The sequence below is a fragment of the Mustela erminea genome, chromosome 2 (assembly GCF_009829155.1).
Source record: "Mustela erminea isolate mMusErm1 chromosome 2, mMusErm1.Pri, whole genome shotgun sequence".
Taxonomy (NCBI): Eukaryota; Metazoa; Chordata; class Mammalia; order Carnivora; family Mustelidae; genus Mustela; species Mustela erminea.
In genome coordinates, this window is record NC_045615.1 from 154143627 (window position 1) to 154160736 (window position 17110).

Below are 17110 nucleotides of genomic sequence, written 5' to 3' on the forward strand. Positions count from 1 at the left end.
CTTTTATGCAGGCTCTTGACCCTTTCAATCATCCTCATGCAACAAACCCTGTAAAAAAGATCTCCTTGGCAGGTATTATAATACCAAAAACTTTTCATAGTAAGTCTACCCCAGCAGCTGTGACAGGAGCTGCCACGGCCGCTTCTCAAGGAGATGCTGACACCATGCTTTACGGCACACATCAGGAATCTAAGCACCCTTTCAAGGAAGATATAACAGTGAACTCTGAAGCATATCCTCAAAATGACATGGGCATTATGGCAAAGGAAGATGGACTTAAAGTAGAAAATGTGATGGATAGTATTTATGTTACACCTACTGCAGGTGGTAATGTCCCTAAAGGCAACAACTCGACAGCTAACCATTATTCTCTTCACTCTGATGTATATAATTCCACCAAAGGAACAACCAAAACCATAGCTGGCCAACTTGAATTTGAGAATCCTGCATCATCCTATATGACTGAAGTCTCAAAACCTCTACTTAGAAAATTGACTCCAGAGTTCCAAGGAAAAGTGATTGTGAGAAACAGTAATAGTGATGCTGAACATGACCCATTCTTTGGTGGTGATATTCTTTATCCAATGATGAAAGAAAATGTCCCAAAAGGTTCTACCTTTTCCCCTGAAAGAAGGTCCACCTTTATAACACCAGATTTTAGAATTCCAGTGAAAGATAATACAAACCCTGCTCCAGAAGGCACTGTTTTGTTAGGTAAAAGAACTTCCCACACAAATTATGCATCCTATACTGCTGAGCAAAGTGATCCAGGAACAGAAAAAGATCAAACTGATACAGACAGCACAACAAATTCTCACACAGGCATTAAACCTGTGACCTTATCCATTCCTATCCCCTCTGAAGACACAAATGTGAAAAATTATTACCATATATCTGGAACAGGTACTCCTCTATCATTAGGATATGCAAAAACATTAAGAGATGATTCCTATATTCTTAGGCCTGAGATGACTCTGGCAAAGGAAAATAATCTGGATGATATAGACCTCATCATCACTGAACCTGATAAAAGTGATTCTGAATATATTTCAAATAAGCATTCCTTTGAACTAGAGAAGGAAGAAACCAGCTCTATTAAAAAACCTATTCCATTTATACATGGACCAAATGGACTTGTATCTCATTCAACCTCCCCTAGAGGTGGGGCTTCAAAGAGTCTACTGTATAGAATAACTCACCCTGAGTTTGAAACTAAAGAAAAATATCAAGCTATTGTTCTCAAAGAAAAAAATCCTGACTCTGATATTGTTGCCACTTCTTTCAAAGATTATACCAAAAACTTCAATACTCAACATCTGAAAACCATGGCACCCTCCCTAATGGATGCTACAGAGACTTTTCCCTCTGAGTTTCTAGAAAGATCATCTGTGGGAGAGGAAACTCTAAGTGAAGATGATGCCATCATCATTCTTCCGGAAATTACTGATTTGGGAAGTAAAACAATCAAGTATTTATTTGTACCATACACAGAAACAATAGTTACCATGGAAGGGAACACATTCCGCACTGTGCCCACTGATCATGCTGAGATCACTATCCCCATAGAGAGTCAAGGTCATCCCTATAGGAAAGGCATTTCATCCAACGTTGGTAACACAAATGCCCCAGAGTTGGCAGATACCATCAAAGCAAAAAAATCAAAAGTCAATGAAAATAAATTGGACTTAGCTGAAGTGATGCCTTCACGGGATCACATGCACCTCTTGGCTCAGGATATTGCCTCCCAAGCTGAGAATATCTCCTCTGTTGGTGAAGTTACTAAAGGTATAATCAAAAATGCCTCACTAGCTTCTCTTAATCCTGTTAGTGCCACCAACATGCCAACCTATGTTACCACCATTTCACCTAATGCCCCTGCCTTTGACTCTAAGGAGAGCAATAAAAATGGTGACTCTGCCATGCCTGAGATAGATGATGCCTTATTTGTAAAATTAAAATCTCTATTAATTCCTAATCATAAAAAACTTAGAATTGCAGATGCTTTTAGTCAAAATGATGATTCTTTATCTAATAAATTGATGGCCTTAGAGCCACAAGGTGAACACTCTACTATCACTGACCAAAACTGGGAAATCACCAAGGTGCAAAGTAACCCTCAGCCATTCTCTGTGGTCTCCTCTGTTCCTTTGGAAGATCCTACTACTTTTTCAGATAACCCTATAAATGTAGCCACTGACACACCTGAAAATGGGCGCATTTATGATAAAACTGGCACCATGGCCTTTGCACCTAATACAGTTTTTCAACCTGCAATCCACAAAAAAGAGCAAATAAGTAAAAGTTCTGACTATGCTATAAATCACCATGTAAATACAGGGGTTATCAGTCCACGGGCTAAAGAAATCACTACCATGGGAAGTGGAACAAATGCTTTCCTGGGTAAAGATAACACTATTGTAGAGGATGAACCCTATATTTCTGAAGCCAAAATTCCAGTAATCTTAAGAGAAGTAAATTCAATTAGCATTAATCCTTTCATTCTTAAGCCTTCTATTGCTTCTGTTGAACAGAAAGCACCTGGAACTTTAAAAGAAACATTATACCCTGATTCCACAATGAGCACTACAAAGCTGAGAAAGGCCAGTGCGGAGGGCTTTAATAACTTAAAGAGGTCTATCACAAACTCTGATAATAAATCATATTCATCAGTGAAATCAATTCTTCCTCCTACTGATTTTCTTGATGATTTCAACATCAATAATCCTGAATTTGACCCAGTGTTTGCCGTCATAGAGAAAAACGTAAAAATGAATGATGAGTCTCTTATAGCTAGACATATCACTGTTCTACCTGACAGAGATATCATTTCATCTGAGAATATTATCTTTATTGATGACATAAGAAACATTATACGTGGAAAAAGGCAAATGGATTCTACAGAAAATGATAATGCCGCTCAATATGAAGTAATTCCTTTCACAAAGGACTTTTCAGCAGAGTCAGATGTGGTTTTTCTGGCAGAGGAGAACAATCCAAATGATATGAATCTAATGACCACTGGGTTTGATGACAATACTTTTAAATATGCATCAGAGAAAAATACCTTTTATGTTGGAGAAAAAGGAAAGAGCCCCACAACAAAAACATATCCTACTGTTCAAGGGCTCCATAGATATGGATCTTCTGCTCCTTTCCCCACTGCACAAGTCACTGAGAGTCTCCAAAATGAAAATCCTATAGAACCCAAAACTAAACAAGAATACCAAATGTTGATCTCCAGAAAAGGACACCCTGATTCTGACAAAGATGGCACCTTTCTCAAAGATTATACTGCCAAGTTCAAAAGCAAGTCACTTAGAACCATGGCGTACTTACCCACAAATGGAAACAGAAAAGTCTCCCCCAAGTTTCCAGATGACTTTTCTCTGGAAAAGTACTCCCTAAGTGGTAATGACATCATCATCACTCTTCCAGAAGGCAAATGGATTGAGCATATCAATGCTCCAGACACAGAATCAATGGAAACTATGGAAGAAAGCAGGATGTTCCCAGAAGAAATCACTGATCTCACCCTGAGCACAACTCCCATAACAAACAAAGGCCAGCTCTACAGGAAACACACATTCACTGCTCCTTACTACCAAAGGGAACCTGAGATGTCAACCAAATCAGAATATAATCAAGATAAACATCTCAAGGCAGAGAACTATCATTCATGGAATGCCACTGTTCCTTCAACTACATTCAATGTCAGCCTTGATAATAATGAACTTCCCTTTGTTGATGAAAACTCTGGAAATAAAAAATATAGGGCTTCAGTGTCTTCTTCACCAATGAGGACAACTCACACTGTTGCTGATACCACTGCTCTTTCCCTTCAGAACATTTATAAAGGAGGAGATTCTATGCAACTGGATGAAGATAATGTTATGTCTAACAAACTCCCATCTCTACTAACATCTGAAAGGTTCATTCGTATGCCTAAAGTTTTAATGAAGGATTTTGTTCCAATAAGTAATAACTCTTCGACTGACCCCTCAAAGTCAGTATCAGTAGCATCTGAGACAGGGACTAAATACCTTGACTTCATTCATGGAAATGATATTTCAGAAAATCAGGACATTAAAATTCAAAGAGATCTTCAGCTCCACCTCTTAGACTCAAATATTCCTTCTACTGATTCAGTAGCTCTTACCAGGAATTCCACAGAGGATGAGGCTGAATCTGTACCCACTGCAGAGAGAGACACTGTTAACATTTCTGAAATCAACACAGATGCTCAACCTCTGGGTACAATGATGAAAGTGCTTTTGCCCATAGAAATAAGCCCCTTCCCTTCTGAAATTAAAAAAATGGCTGAACTCTCTGCTGAAGAACACAAAGCTGCTAAATTTGATCTAAATCACATTACAAACGCAACAGTTCTCATTCCGGTTTTGGAAAACACACTTCCCTCAATCCCTGAGCTCAATGCTCTCTCCAAGACCAGTAACAAGGAGGAGAAACACAATATTTCCGAAGCAGGCAATTTTGTTTCAGGAGATTCAAGGATGTTGAGAGATAATCCTTTCCTTGGTAAATTTAATATTTCTGCTAGACCTCAAGCTCCTCCCAATTTAAAAAGAATCCTTTCAGCTGATTCTACTGTGTCTCTGGAAAAGACTTTAAAGCCTAAATATAAAAACTCTGGTCCTCCTGAAGAAGATGCAGGCACAGAAAGTTTGCTTTCTAATGCTCCCATTGGATCTGACATGCTACTACAGAAATCAGTTCTTTCTCCTGACTTCACAATGCCTGTGAGTTCATCTAACTATTCTGAACTTGACCCAGTTGTCAAAATGAAGAAAGATACCACAACAGACACTTTTAATAATATTCCATTTGAGGAAAGAAATACTCCATCACACAAAACCATCATTTCACCTAGTAACAATACTTCAACAAAAGGCATGGTGAACACTATTTTTAATAAAAGATTTGCTCACAGAAGTTCTCTTAGGAAAGATATAATCACTGAATATGAAATAGTTCCAATTACAGAAAACATTTCAGATGTTATGTTAGATGCTGAAAATATTTCATATATTGAGGATGTAATAAGCACTGTGCCTGACAACAGAGCTCTTGAGTATGCCACAAATGAATATGTCCTAGAACCACAAGAAGAAAAACACAATACTATTATTAACAAAACTACTCTCATTTATGACCCCAAAATAGTTGGGTCTCATCAATTCTACTCCAGCGCTGATACCTCTGAACATTTATCTCAAGGAGGCCCAACTGAGATTAAAACTGAAGAAATACTGCAAAATTTGGTACCTAAAAAGGAGCATGCCAATTCTGATCTTGATGCTACTATTCTCAGAAGTTCCACTGACAATTCCAATTCTCGGGCTCCCAGACCTGTGACTCATCCCCTAACTCACAGAAGTGAGAGTATTCACAAGTTCCTAGGTAAAGCAACCTTGAAAGGGGATAATTTACAAGGAGATGACACCATCAATATTTTCCCTGATGACAAAATTATGGAATACACCCTTGTTCCAGACCCAGAAATAACAATACCCACAGCAGACGGAAGGATTTTCCCAGATGAGCCCACGCGTCCTGTTGTTACCACCTCCCCATTAAAAAATAAGAATCAATTCTTCAAAGAAGTCATTTCATCTGGAATATATAACAGTGATGCCCAAGGTAAAGCAGAAAATATTTTATTATCCCAAGCAGACAATATTAAAGGTAAAACTAATATTGCAGAGATGCAACATTCACAGGAAAGCATTAATCCTTTGGCTGAGTTCACTGTCATCCCTATGGACAAACTTTCTTTCATCAATGAAGATACTGAAATTTTAAACAAAAGGGCTTCAATCTCTTCCTTACCTATGAATTCAGTCAACTCTCAGGATGAAACTACCACTCCCTCCACTGAGAGTAGTTATGAAAGAGATGATTCTACGCTTCCAGAAGACAGTATTAGGTCCAAGGGATTTCTACTTCTACAAATCCCAAAAAAGGCCATTTTTATTCCTAATGTCTCAGCTGAAAATCTTGAAATCTCTGACCCAGTGACAAATAGCTCCTTGGTTAATTCTTCAACTGCTTTGTCAAACACGTTTAAGACAATGATAGAATATCCTAATTCTATTAATGACAGTGATAGCCCCATTAAAAATAAAACGGACCTCAAGCCTTACTCCTTGATCTCAACAAAACTTCCCATTGTTTCTACTACTTTTTCAGACAATCCCACAAATAATGAGTTTGAGTCACTGTCCTCAGCAAACAGAGAAACTACTGGTGGCTCTAAAACTGAGACAGGTAAAATATATTCTAAACATCAGAGAAAAATCATGAAAGCCTTTTTTCCTATAAAGGTCTCTCAACAGAGGGTCCCTGAAGAAAGAAAAATAGCTAACTTTTCTGAGCAAGAAGATCCAGCTGCTAAACCTGATTTAAGTCACACTTCAAATGCAACCATTCTCAGAAATGCACACATTCTCAATCCAGCTACAAAGAAAATCCTTCCCTCAATAACTGAGCTTAATACTCTGTACAAGACTGACAACAGTGTGGAAGGGGAAGTACACATTTCTAAAGCAGACCATTTTTTCCTAAAAGATGCAAGAGCATTGAAAGATAATTCTTTCACTGTTAAATTTGATGCTGCTTCTACTAAACCTCAAGTGCTCCCCAATTTAAAAGGAGTCTTCTCAGTTGGTCCCACTTTAACACTTCCAGAAGCATCTAGGGCTAATGATCAAAGCTCTTCTGTTTTTGCTGCTGGAGAAAGGATTATCACAAACACTCCCACTGAGACATATGGCCTGCCACCATCGAAACCCACTCTTCCCCCTTCTGAGTCCACAACATTCATGAGTTCATCCAAGTATTCTGAACTTGATCCTGATATCAAAAAGAAAAAAGACACCACAACAAAGACTAATAATAATAATCTACCTGGAGAAAGGAATACTCCATCTGACAATACCATTATTTCACCAACTATCATTCTTTCAAAAAAAGGCATGAAAAACCCTATTTATACTACTACTACTAATCAATTTGGAGATGAAACTTTTATAGGAAAAGATATATCCACTGAAATAGTTCCTTTTACAGAAGACATTTCAGAAGAGGCACATGACACCCTTTTGGCAGGGGAAAATATTCCAAACGATGAGAATATAGTAACTATTATACCTGATAACAGTGCCCTTGACTATGTTGCAGATAACTATGTTTTTGAACTAGTGAGGGAAAGAAATGGTGCCCTGAGGAGAAAGACCACACTCAGCAATGACTCTAAAGTATTTAAGTCTCATTCACTCCATTCCAGCACTGCAGTGTCTGAATATGCATCCCAAGGATCTCCAACTGATATCAAAACAACCAAAAAACACCAGAGCTTTTTTCCCAAAGACAAAAATCTTGATCCTGATGATGATGATACTGTTCTCAAAAGTTCTTCTGTCAATTTTAATACTAAGGTTCCCAGATCCATGGTTTATTCTCTAACTGATTCAAGTTGGATTTATTTACCTGAATTTCTAGATGAAACAACTGTGGAAAATAGCTCTCCAGTTGGTGATAACACCATCATTATACTCCCTGAAGGCCAAAGAATGGAGTCGCTGTTTGTTCCAGACCCAGAACTAATGCTGAGAATGGGAGAGAGCAATATATTCACAACTGAGTCCATCGATTCTGCTGTGACCACATACCCTATAGAATATAAAGACCAATTCAACAGGAAGGGTGTCTCATTTGCTTTATATAATCATGATGCCCCAAATGAATCAAAAACTACCATCTCAGCCAAATTCAATCCAAATAAACATAAACCAAACTTGGCAGATATGCCCCATTCACAGAACAACATTATTCCTTTGGCTGAGTTCAATGTCGTTCCTGATGATGATCTTCCCTTCATTGGTAAAAACACTGGGAAAGCAAACAGAGTTCCAATCTTTTCTTCATCTATAAATAAGGCAGCCAGCACTGTGGCTGATTCCACTGTTCTTTCCACGGATGGTAGTTATGAAGAAGGTGATTCAATGTTACCTGGAGATGTTAAATCTAGGAGATTCTCATCTCTATTAACATCTGCCACACTTATTCCTAATTCCTTGCCTGAAAATCCTGAAACCTCTGACCTAATAATAGATAAATCCTTACCTGAATCTGTAAAAAGTAAATCAGAAATGTTAGAAAGAACAACTGAATATGCTGATGCCAGTAATGGAGGTGATGTTTCAGAGAGATGGGTCACAATAAGTCAAGCTGACATCACCTCCTACCCATTGGCCCCAAATATTTCTCCAACTGGATTGACCCCTTTTTCAGATAGAACCACACATGGTGAAGTTGACTCATTTTTCTCTCTGAATAGAGATACCCCTGAGAATTATAAAACTAAGACTGACAAAATATATTTCAATTCTCAAAGAACAATGATGAAAGACTTATCCCTTAGAGAAGACTCTCAAGAGAGTGTCTATGAAAGAAGGAAAATAGCTAATCTTTTTGATCAAGAAGATCCAGCTGCTAAATTGGAATTACATAATTTTACAAACACAACAGTTTTCATCCCAGCTATGAGGAAAATCCTTCCATCAGAAACTGAGCCCAATCCCTTCTCTAAGGGAGGCAGCAATATGGAAAATTCTTTCACTGTTAACCTTAATGCTACTTCTTACAAACCTCAAATACCTCCCAATTTAAAAGGAATCTTTTTAGCTGATTCCACATTAACTCTTGCAGAAGATGTTAGGCCTACCTCTCATGATAAAGTCACTACTAACACAGGAGGATCCATCCCAAATACTCCAACTAGACTACACAGTCCACAATGGAGGTCAACTTTTTCTCCTTCTGATTTCACAACATCCACAGGGACTTCCAAATATTCTGAACTTGTTCCAGTTACTGGTATGGGAAAAGATGTGACCAAAGAGATTGATTATAACATTCTACATGAGAAAATAATTATTCCATCTGATAAAGCTATCATTTCACCTATTACTACCTCTGAAAAAGATATGACCAGTACTTTACAAGGGAAAGGCCTTACGAAGAGTGGGACAGCAGGTGAATATAGAATCACTAATTTTATACAAGACATTTCAGGAAGGGTGGATGACATTTCTTCTGCAGGCAAAATCACTCCAGCATATTTGGACCATACAACCATGACCTCTGATGACAGTGGTTCTGAATATGTCTCAGATATGCATGCCTTTGAACTAGAAGATAGAGCAAATAATTCCCCAATAAAAATTGGTACACTCATATATGCCCCTAAGACACATGTGTCTCATGTACCATATACCACAGTTGCTGCTTCTGACAGTCTATCTAAAACAGTATCTCCAGTGTTCAAAGCTAAAGAAAATTACCACCCTATGATTCCTAGACAGGAAAACAGCACTAACCCTGAAGTGACTGCTCTCAAGAATTCCAATCCCAATGTGAATACCAAAGCTCACAGACCAATAATTGTTCTAATTAATGCAAGTAAAAATTTTCCTTCTAGTTTTTCTGACAAAACGTCTGCAGGAAAAAGCACCATAAATGGTGATCATGACACCATAATTCCTTCTGGCTTTGACTTAGAAAATAAAGTAACTGAGTATTCTCTTTCTCCAGACATAAAACCTGTAGTTGACAGCAAGACATTCACAACTGATACTGCTAGTCATGCTTTTAAAAATAGTGATAATTTTCTCAGGAGAAACACTTCACCTACCATTTATAAGACATTTACACTCAGGAGACCAGATGCTACCACATCCAGTATATCTGATTTTACTGAAGATCAAACAGGTATAGCTACAGTATCTGCTTCAAGGTTTAGTAGTTTTCCTTTAGCTCAGCTTTCCGGTGAAGACATCTCCAATGGGAAAGAAAACACAGACGATGCAATGAACACAGATCTTACTTTCTTTCATCCTTTGAAAAAGATGTCTACCAACATGCCATATGCTCCTGCTATTACTACTAACAACAAAAATAACATTGGTCATTACAGTCTTCCATCATCAGATAGTGTCAGGTCTCTAAGACTTGCATCTGTGGAACTACCTGAAATTCTCATCCTAACCTCTAAAGATCCTACTAAAGAAACTGCAGCCCCCAAACTTATAAAAGGCACAAACATATATTACCCAATAGTTTTAGTATCAGCAGCATCAGAACCTCTGTCTATACAGTCATCTTACTTCAATAAAGGCATTGCCTTAGAAGGACAAAACACTAGAAGTCAAAGAGTCCCAAAGGCTTTCCCTTTGGTTTATACTGCTCTCCAAGCCGATTCCACGGGTTCTTCAGATAATATGGCTGGTATCAATGTGAACCCAACCACTACTACTGTCACCAAGAGCAAAATTTTTGATATTGATGTCTTTGATGATCAAAATTCAGAACCCAAGAAAACCACCACCAAGTTTTCTACTCTTTTTCCTAATGAATACAGTAAACCAAATTTCTATTACACAAGGGAAATAACTAAAGCTTCTGCAGTGAAAGACACAGCTGAAGCGAATCACCTTACAGATGTAAATAGAGTAACAGGAAATGATGCAGTTATTCAGGTGGAAATGAACTCTCTAAAAGATGCTGACCTAAAACCTTATCTTATGAATAAAAATGTCATTGCTGATAATAAATCGGGGAATAAGGATGATGACATTGTCCCTATAGCAGCTTACTCAAGCTTTCACAAGCTAAAGAACTCCCTCCCAGATGGGTATGTTCCTCAGGAAGCTTACTTCACTACCAGGAACTCAAACTTGCTCACAGAAGTTATTGACATTATTCCGACTGATGAAAAATCTTTATCTTACACCGAGATCATTTCCATGGTAGAGGAAAATTCTTAATTGGAATTTAATTAGCCAATATCAGAGCAACAAATACTGAAATTCAAACTTCAGAAAGCACAAATGATACACAAGAATCCACTGTCAAGATATAAAAAATATATATTATCTAGGTCTCAAGAAATTTTCTGTTGTGCCACAAGGTAACAAGAAACACTTTCTATTGTGCCACCAACTAACAGGAAACACTTTCTGTTATACCACAAGCTAAAGGAAGCACTTTCCTTAGGGCTGATATTCTTCAGTCACATATAGAAACAATTATTCTAAAGGATATCCCTGAGAAGCCTACAAACAACAAAGCAAACATGAGTGTCATAAATGAGCCTGGTATATGCCATCTTCCTTGGAAACAAAAAAGTAGTGACACTATAGGCCAATGCATCTTTCAGTTACAATTTCCTTACCGTAGACCCAACATTCCAATCACTGGTGGGGAAGAGGACAAAAATTTGGATGTTGCTATAATCAGATCTCAAGATGTATCTGCTCTCTCACCTCCCTCCCTAAAGATGTACCTCTCCCTCTCACCTCCCTGAAGCTGGGAATTCTCTCATGAATGAAGATATTGAACCTGAAACTTCCTTAGTGACTACATTCCAATAGTGATTATAATCACTGCATCTAGGATTAATAACTCTATTTTCTCCAGTAAATAAATAAATATAATTTGAAGATATATAGAGTCTAAAGGAGGAATTCTCGTGTCCATAGGAGACACCACTTATCTTAATTGATTCTTTTAAAATTGCACATGACATTTCATCTGATAAATTTCAAGATACTCTCCAAACAAAGACAGTCTTAAGGGTGGGCATCATTATGACATCAGCATTTTCAAAGCCTGTATCTGAGGACTCTTCTAGTTAAGTATCCCTGAAAATAAGGCCACATTCTGAGGCCTTATTGAGAAGTCTCCTTTTGTAAATAGCTTCCCCTTTTTCACTTAAAAAAAAAAAATCTTTTTTTTCATCATGGACCTGAAGAAATTGCTACTTAAACATAAACTTGATGCCTGAGAAAAGACAGTCTCCATTAGTGTAACAGAAACTACAACAATAAAATAAAGAACTATTTACATAAAATGAAACTCACCTATAGAAGCTGATCCTGTCCTTAAGTCAGCTAATATCTCAGGTGGTAATGATCTGTTGGTCAAATAAGACTCTCCTGTGTTCTCTACAGCAAACGACTCATTTCATCCTCAAAATTCCAGCAGTCCCACTAGGATTTTCACCATATTTTTCCTGTTCTTTGATGGATAATATACACTCTCAAGGTGAGGTGTTCTTTTTAAGATCAATGGTTTTAAGAAAAAAAAAAGATAATGGTAATATTCTCCTCTATAGGAAAGAAAAGACTTAACTATGCTGTAATCAATGTGATCCCACCTCAAAGCTATCTTAGTAGAAACAGGGTTTGGTGCGAGCACAACAGTAATCCTTGAAATTAAAGACTATTTGACAAATTATTATCTATGAAGATGGTATCGTATCACCTAACATTTCTTTTTTTTTAATTTTTTTTATTCAGTATTTTTTATTTATTCATTTGAGAAAGACAGAGAGAGGGGAGCATGAGCTGGACAGGGACAGAGGGAGAGGGAGAAGCAGGCTCCCTGCTGAGCAGGGAGCCCAATGTGGGCTTCGATCTCAGGGTCCTGGGATCAGGACCTGGGCCAAAGGCAGACAGCTAACTGACTGAGCTACCCAGGCACCCCTCACCTGACATTTCTAACCAGGAATTAAATGTACATAAAAATGAATATTTTGCTCCTTATTATAATTCTATTCAATATAACATACACCAAGTACTCCAAGCTGACTTCTAGCAATTAATACAGCTAACACTTCCAATTTTTTTTCCCTTTTTGTACTCAAAAAGAATTCCCCCCACCAAATGACACCAAGTCTTCTGTTTATACCATGCCTTACCCTGAATTTAAGGCTCACAAACTCTAGATAATGAGAAAAAAAACAGAGGTTAAAAAACCTCCCCTTGAGTTAGGGAACCCAGAGAATGGCTTTACCTTGTGATTTCCTTTATTGCCACTGGAAATGAATTAGAAATAATTCATTTATTATGAATAATTATATTATTCATAATTATTACGAATAATTATATTATTCGTAATTATTATGAATAATTATATTCATATTTGTCACTAATTTAAGGCTTTCCTCCCTGTCCCTGATAACTGACAGCATTTCCATGTCAATAATGACTTTGGGACCCACATAATGACATTTCCTTGGAGCAAAAACATTTCTGGAGAAGCTGTCTGTATCTTTAAAATGAAAAATGCCCATCTTAAGCCTATCATAATTCTACAGAGAATGGTGATTTAGCTATACCAGGTCAATCAGTTAAGAAAATACACTAAACTTGGAGGTTGAGTCCATATCCAATGAAGAAAAGCATTTGCCCTTGGGATGGAAACTACTGCTCTGGCTGATTCTTCTGCCCATTGTCAGATATAGTTGGGTCTAAGTATGAAAATTCTCTTCCTTCTATTGACACTGGGCAAACATTAACACCAGGTTATAATCTCCTTTCATCTAAGTAGCTAAACATTAAGAATGATAACAAAATTATGATGGCTGGTATAACTAATATCATTACAGAAAACAAAACCTCTGAAACTGAGGATACAATTCTTATGGCTAATACAGTTATTCCATACTTCCAATTTTGTTTCTGGGTGAATTCTGACATACAATGCCAACTCCCTGGCATTAGGTTAAACTAACATTCTCTATAGAAAAATATTCCTAAAGAAATTAAATCTACAAAACCGGACACTCTCATTGTTAAGCATGTTAACTCAAGAAAAAGTAAGAATTGCAATGAAGAGGAAAACTACAAAAACCCTAAATGGCCAGTAACTTATTTATTATCCTTACTGAAAAAGTGAGAATTCACTCTCTGAAGAAGAGAACTAACTGAAATCCCTGCTACCTCATTACCTTCTGCAGCTACCTTCACTGCCCAAGCTGCCATTGTTTTTTAGCCATTTAAATCCCATAAATCTCAAGAGAACACACTTCACCTCAAAAAGACGTTGTTAATTTGAAAGACAGACAGGTTGAAGCTAATGCTGATAATGCTGGAGTTTTCCCCACTGACCCTAAACCCACGAAGTACCTGGCTGACTCTGCTATGTCTATTTCAAATGACACAAGCCCCATAAGGGAAGGTAGCTCCGTTATAAAGAAAAACATGATGAATCCAGCTGTGAATGTTGATTTCATAATCAGAGAGGATTCTATTCTCTTTTCATCTAATATCAGTACTCTTGAAACTAGATGCCCAATCAGAGCACAGAAACAACCTCCAAGGAGAGCCACTGCCATTGGCCCTATGGTTGATGCAACAATCACCATGATGACCAATGCTTCAATCACTATAATGAACATGACTCTCCTGCCTAGGGATACCACTGGGCCCAGGGAAAGACCTGTGAGTGTGCATGGTGCCATTTTGCCCCATGGCTGAAGATGGTTTGCCAAAAATTTATTCTCATCCTCCAACAGAAAGCAGTAAAACAACAACTGAAGCAACCATTTTCTTTGGGGCTGACAACACTATTCCTAAATCAGAAACAACTATTACTTCAGAAGGAGACCACATCACTTCAGTAAATGACTATACACTAGAAAGTGATCTTTCAACAACAGACAACAAGCTTACATCTCCAAAGGAAAAAGCAAAATCAGAAGATGATGTTGAGTCCCATATTATTAAGTCATCAGCCGATCTCGAGAAAGAAATTACTACTATGACAGGCACGACAAACTCCATAGCTAATGACTCTATAACTGAAAATTTAATCCTAGTGAAAACTGGTAATCTTTCACCACCAGGTGCTACTGTTTCTTTAATAGATTTTTCCACCAACACGGCAAAAGAAGATATTCTCTTGGATACCACCGACCCAGGGAATGAAGATGTCTCAATAACTTCTGAAGTCTCTGGCACATTAAAGGAAGGTACCACCAGCACTGCAGACACTCCTACCCTTCTAATTAAGAAAGATGAACCTGATGTTAACAATTATAATTCCTCGGTTAAATACAATGTCACTTCTGATGAGGCCATCCAGATCACCAACTCATCTACCCCTGAGGTTGAACTCTCTCCTGTTATTGAAAAAAACTTCACGATTCCAGACATAATTGCCCTTACAGAAGAGAAAATAACTGAAATTGACTTAAGTCTTCCAGTGGATGACCCCAGTGCTGTGCCCAAACTAACAGACTCCGATGAGGAAAAGTTCATCACTGTGTTTGAACTCACTACGACTGTGGAAAGAGACAAAGATAACCCAGAAAATATTCTGCTGACCGATGAAGATTCTATGGATGAAGTCAATGTTTGGATGGAGAAAGATAGCACAAATGAAGCAGACAACCATCAGGTTTTGCTCACTGCTGTTGAATCCAGATATGACTTTGTAGTCCCGACATCTGTAGCTACACACCTCACAGAAAATCCATCTACTATGCCAAAATATCTGTCTGAAAATAATACAATGGAATCTGTAACTAAGGACAGTGAGCCACTTTCAGAAACTACCCCTGATTCAGATACCCGAAACAATGAGGAAGATGCTTTTACAAATGAAATGGGTGTCTTTAAGCTACTGAAAGAAGAACCAGATGAGTTCCTTATTTGAACGCAACAAAACAGATGCCACATAGAATTGAGCAACAGCCTAGAAAGCTAGTCTTAACATCTAAGAAGTTTGTCCAGCAAGCAAAAATCTTAATAGAGTAAAGAATGTGAGCATTTAAGGCAAGTATTAGACTCAGAAAAATATAGAAGTTTAACAGAGGTCATGCAGTAGAATGTACTTACAGAAACTTGAAAACTCAGTATATGAGAGTTCCTCTAGTATCAAAAAGTTTAATTCAATTATAATCCAATTATTTACCTTAATATAAAATCTTTAATCCCAGCTTTCAGGGATATGTAGAGAGAGAGAGCAATAAAGAAATCTCACTTTCTGCTACATTTAATGATGTATGTAATTTTAATTAACCCTCAATAGCACATTTTAGTGTGAGTTGAAGAGATGAGAATTGAATTAACATGTTATCTCAAAAAAGAACTGTAGTATTAAAAGCTCTAAAATCCTAATTCTAAACAGATTTTTTCAGGCAACCAATAGTTCTCTTCTATTAAAAACTGTATTTGTAATCCTCTTTCTATTTGCAATAGAATTAAGGCTATTCAGTTCAGTAATTGTTTAGCATCCACATGTAAAAAAAATGTAAGAAATATTATAGACTTCCTGGCTCATGTTGGAGGCAAACTAAGGCAAAGTGATATTTTATCTGTAAATCTGTCAAAAACAATATTGTGTACAAACATATGAGTTAATTTTTTTTCTGTAAAATGTCTTTCCTGAATTTTTGTCAATTTTTTTCAGGTCTTAAACACTGATAATCGCACTCTTCTTTTGCTTTTGGTTAGCAATTCAAGGACATGTATCTTCAATCTTTTCTGACACAGACCTTAAAATGGGTCTGTTTTCATTTTGCTGATTTTTCTTCAATAAATCTTTTGACAGCAACTGATTTACTGTGTGTAAATGTGTTTGATATTCTAGTATAGAATTCTTAAATTAGACAAAATATAAGTACAGTTGACCCTTGAACAACATAGGGATAAGAAGCAATGATCCCCTACCAGTCAAAAATCCACCTGTAACTTTTGAGTCCCCCCAAACTAAGCCATTAATAACCTACTATTGACTGGAATCCTTATCAATAATATAAATAGTCAATTAACACATACTTTATAAATTTGTCATATGCTGTAGTCATATAATAAAGAGAAAAGAAAATGTTATTTAAAAAATCATATGTAAAAGAAAATACATTTACAGTACTGTACCATAAAAAATCCACATATAAATGGACCTGTGCAATTCAAACTTGTCAACTGTAAAATTAAAATCCATTGTTTAATAAATAACTTAGCTTTGGGCACCAAGAACAGAATTATTCTAGAGACTTGTAATTTTATCACATTAAAAAGAAAAAGAAAAACAAAGCCAAATCATTGGGTAAAATAGTAAATGGTACATTTGGGGTGGGTGGAGGGGAGGGATGTATACCATTAGATAGACTATAGACTAGAATAATTACAGTAGCACGTTAAAACACAGAAGCACGTTTTATCATACAAATTTAGTATATGGTAAAGTGAACTTCAAAACCATGAGATATGATGGGTATTTGAGGAAAAATTAAGCTACAGTA

At 37.0% G+C, this 17110-nt stretch overlaps 1 protein-coding gene across 1 annotated transcript; it reads left to right on the top strand.

Moving 5' to 3' along the window:
- The first annotated feature begins 14261 nt into the window (after positions 1-14261).
- CABS1 (calcium binding protein, spermatid associated 1) lies at positions 14262-16265 on the top strand. Its single transcript, XM_032334488.1, has one exon. It carries the CDS (start codon positions 14314-14316, stop codon positions 15517-15519), a length of 1206 nt encoding a protein of 401 aa, XP_032190379.1. The 5' UTR covers positions 14262-14313; the 3' UTR covers positions 15520-16265.
- The last annotated feature ends 845 nt before the right edge of the window (positions 16266-17110 follow it).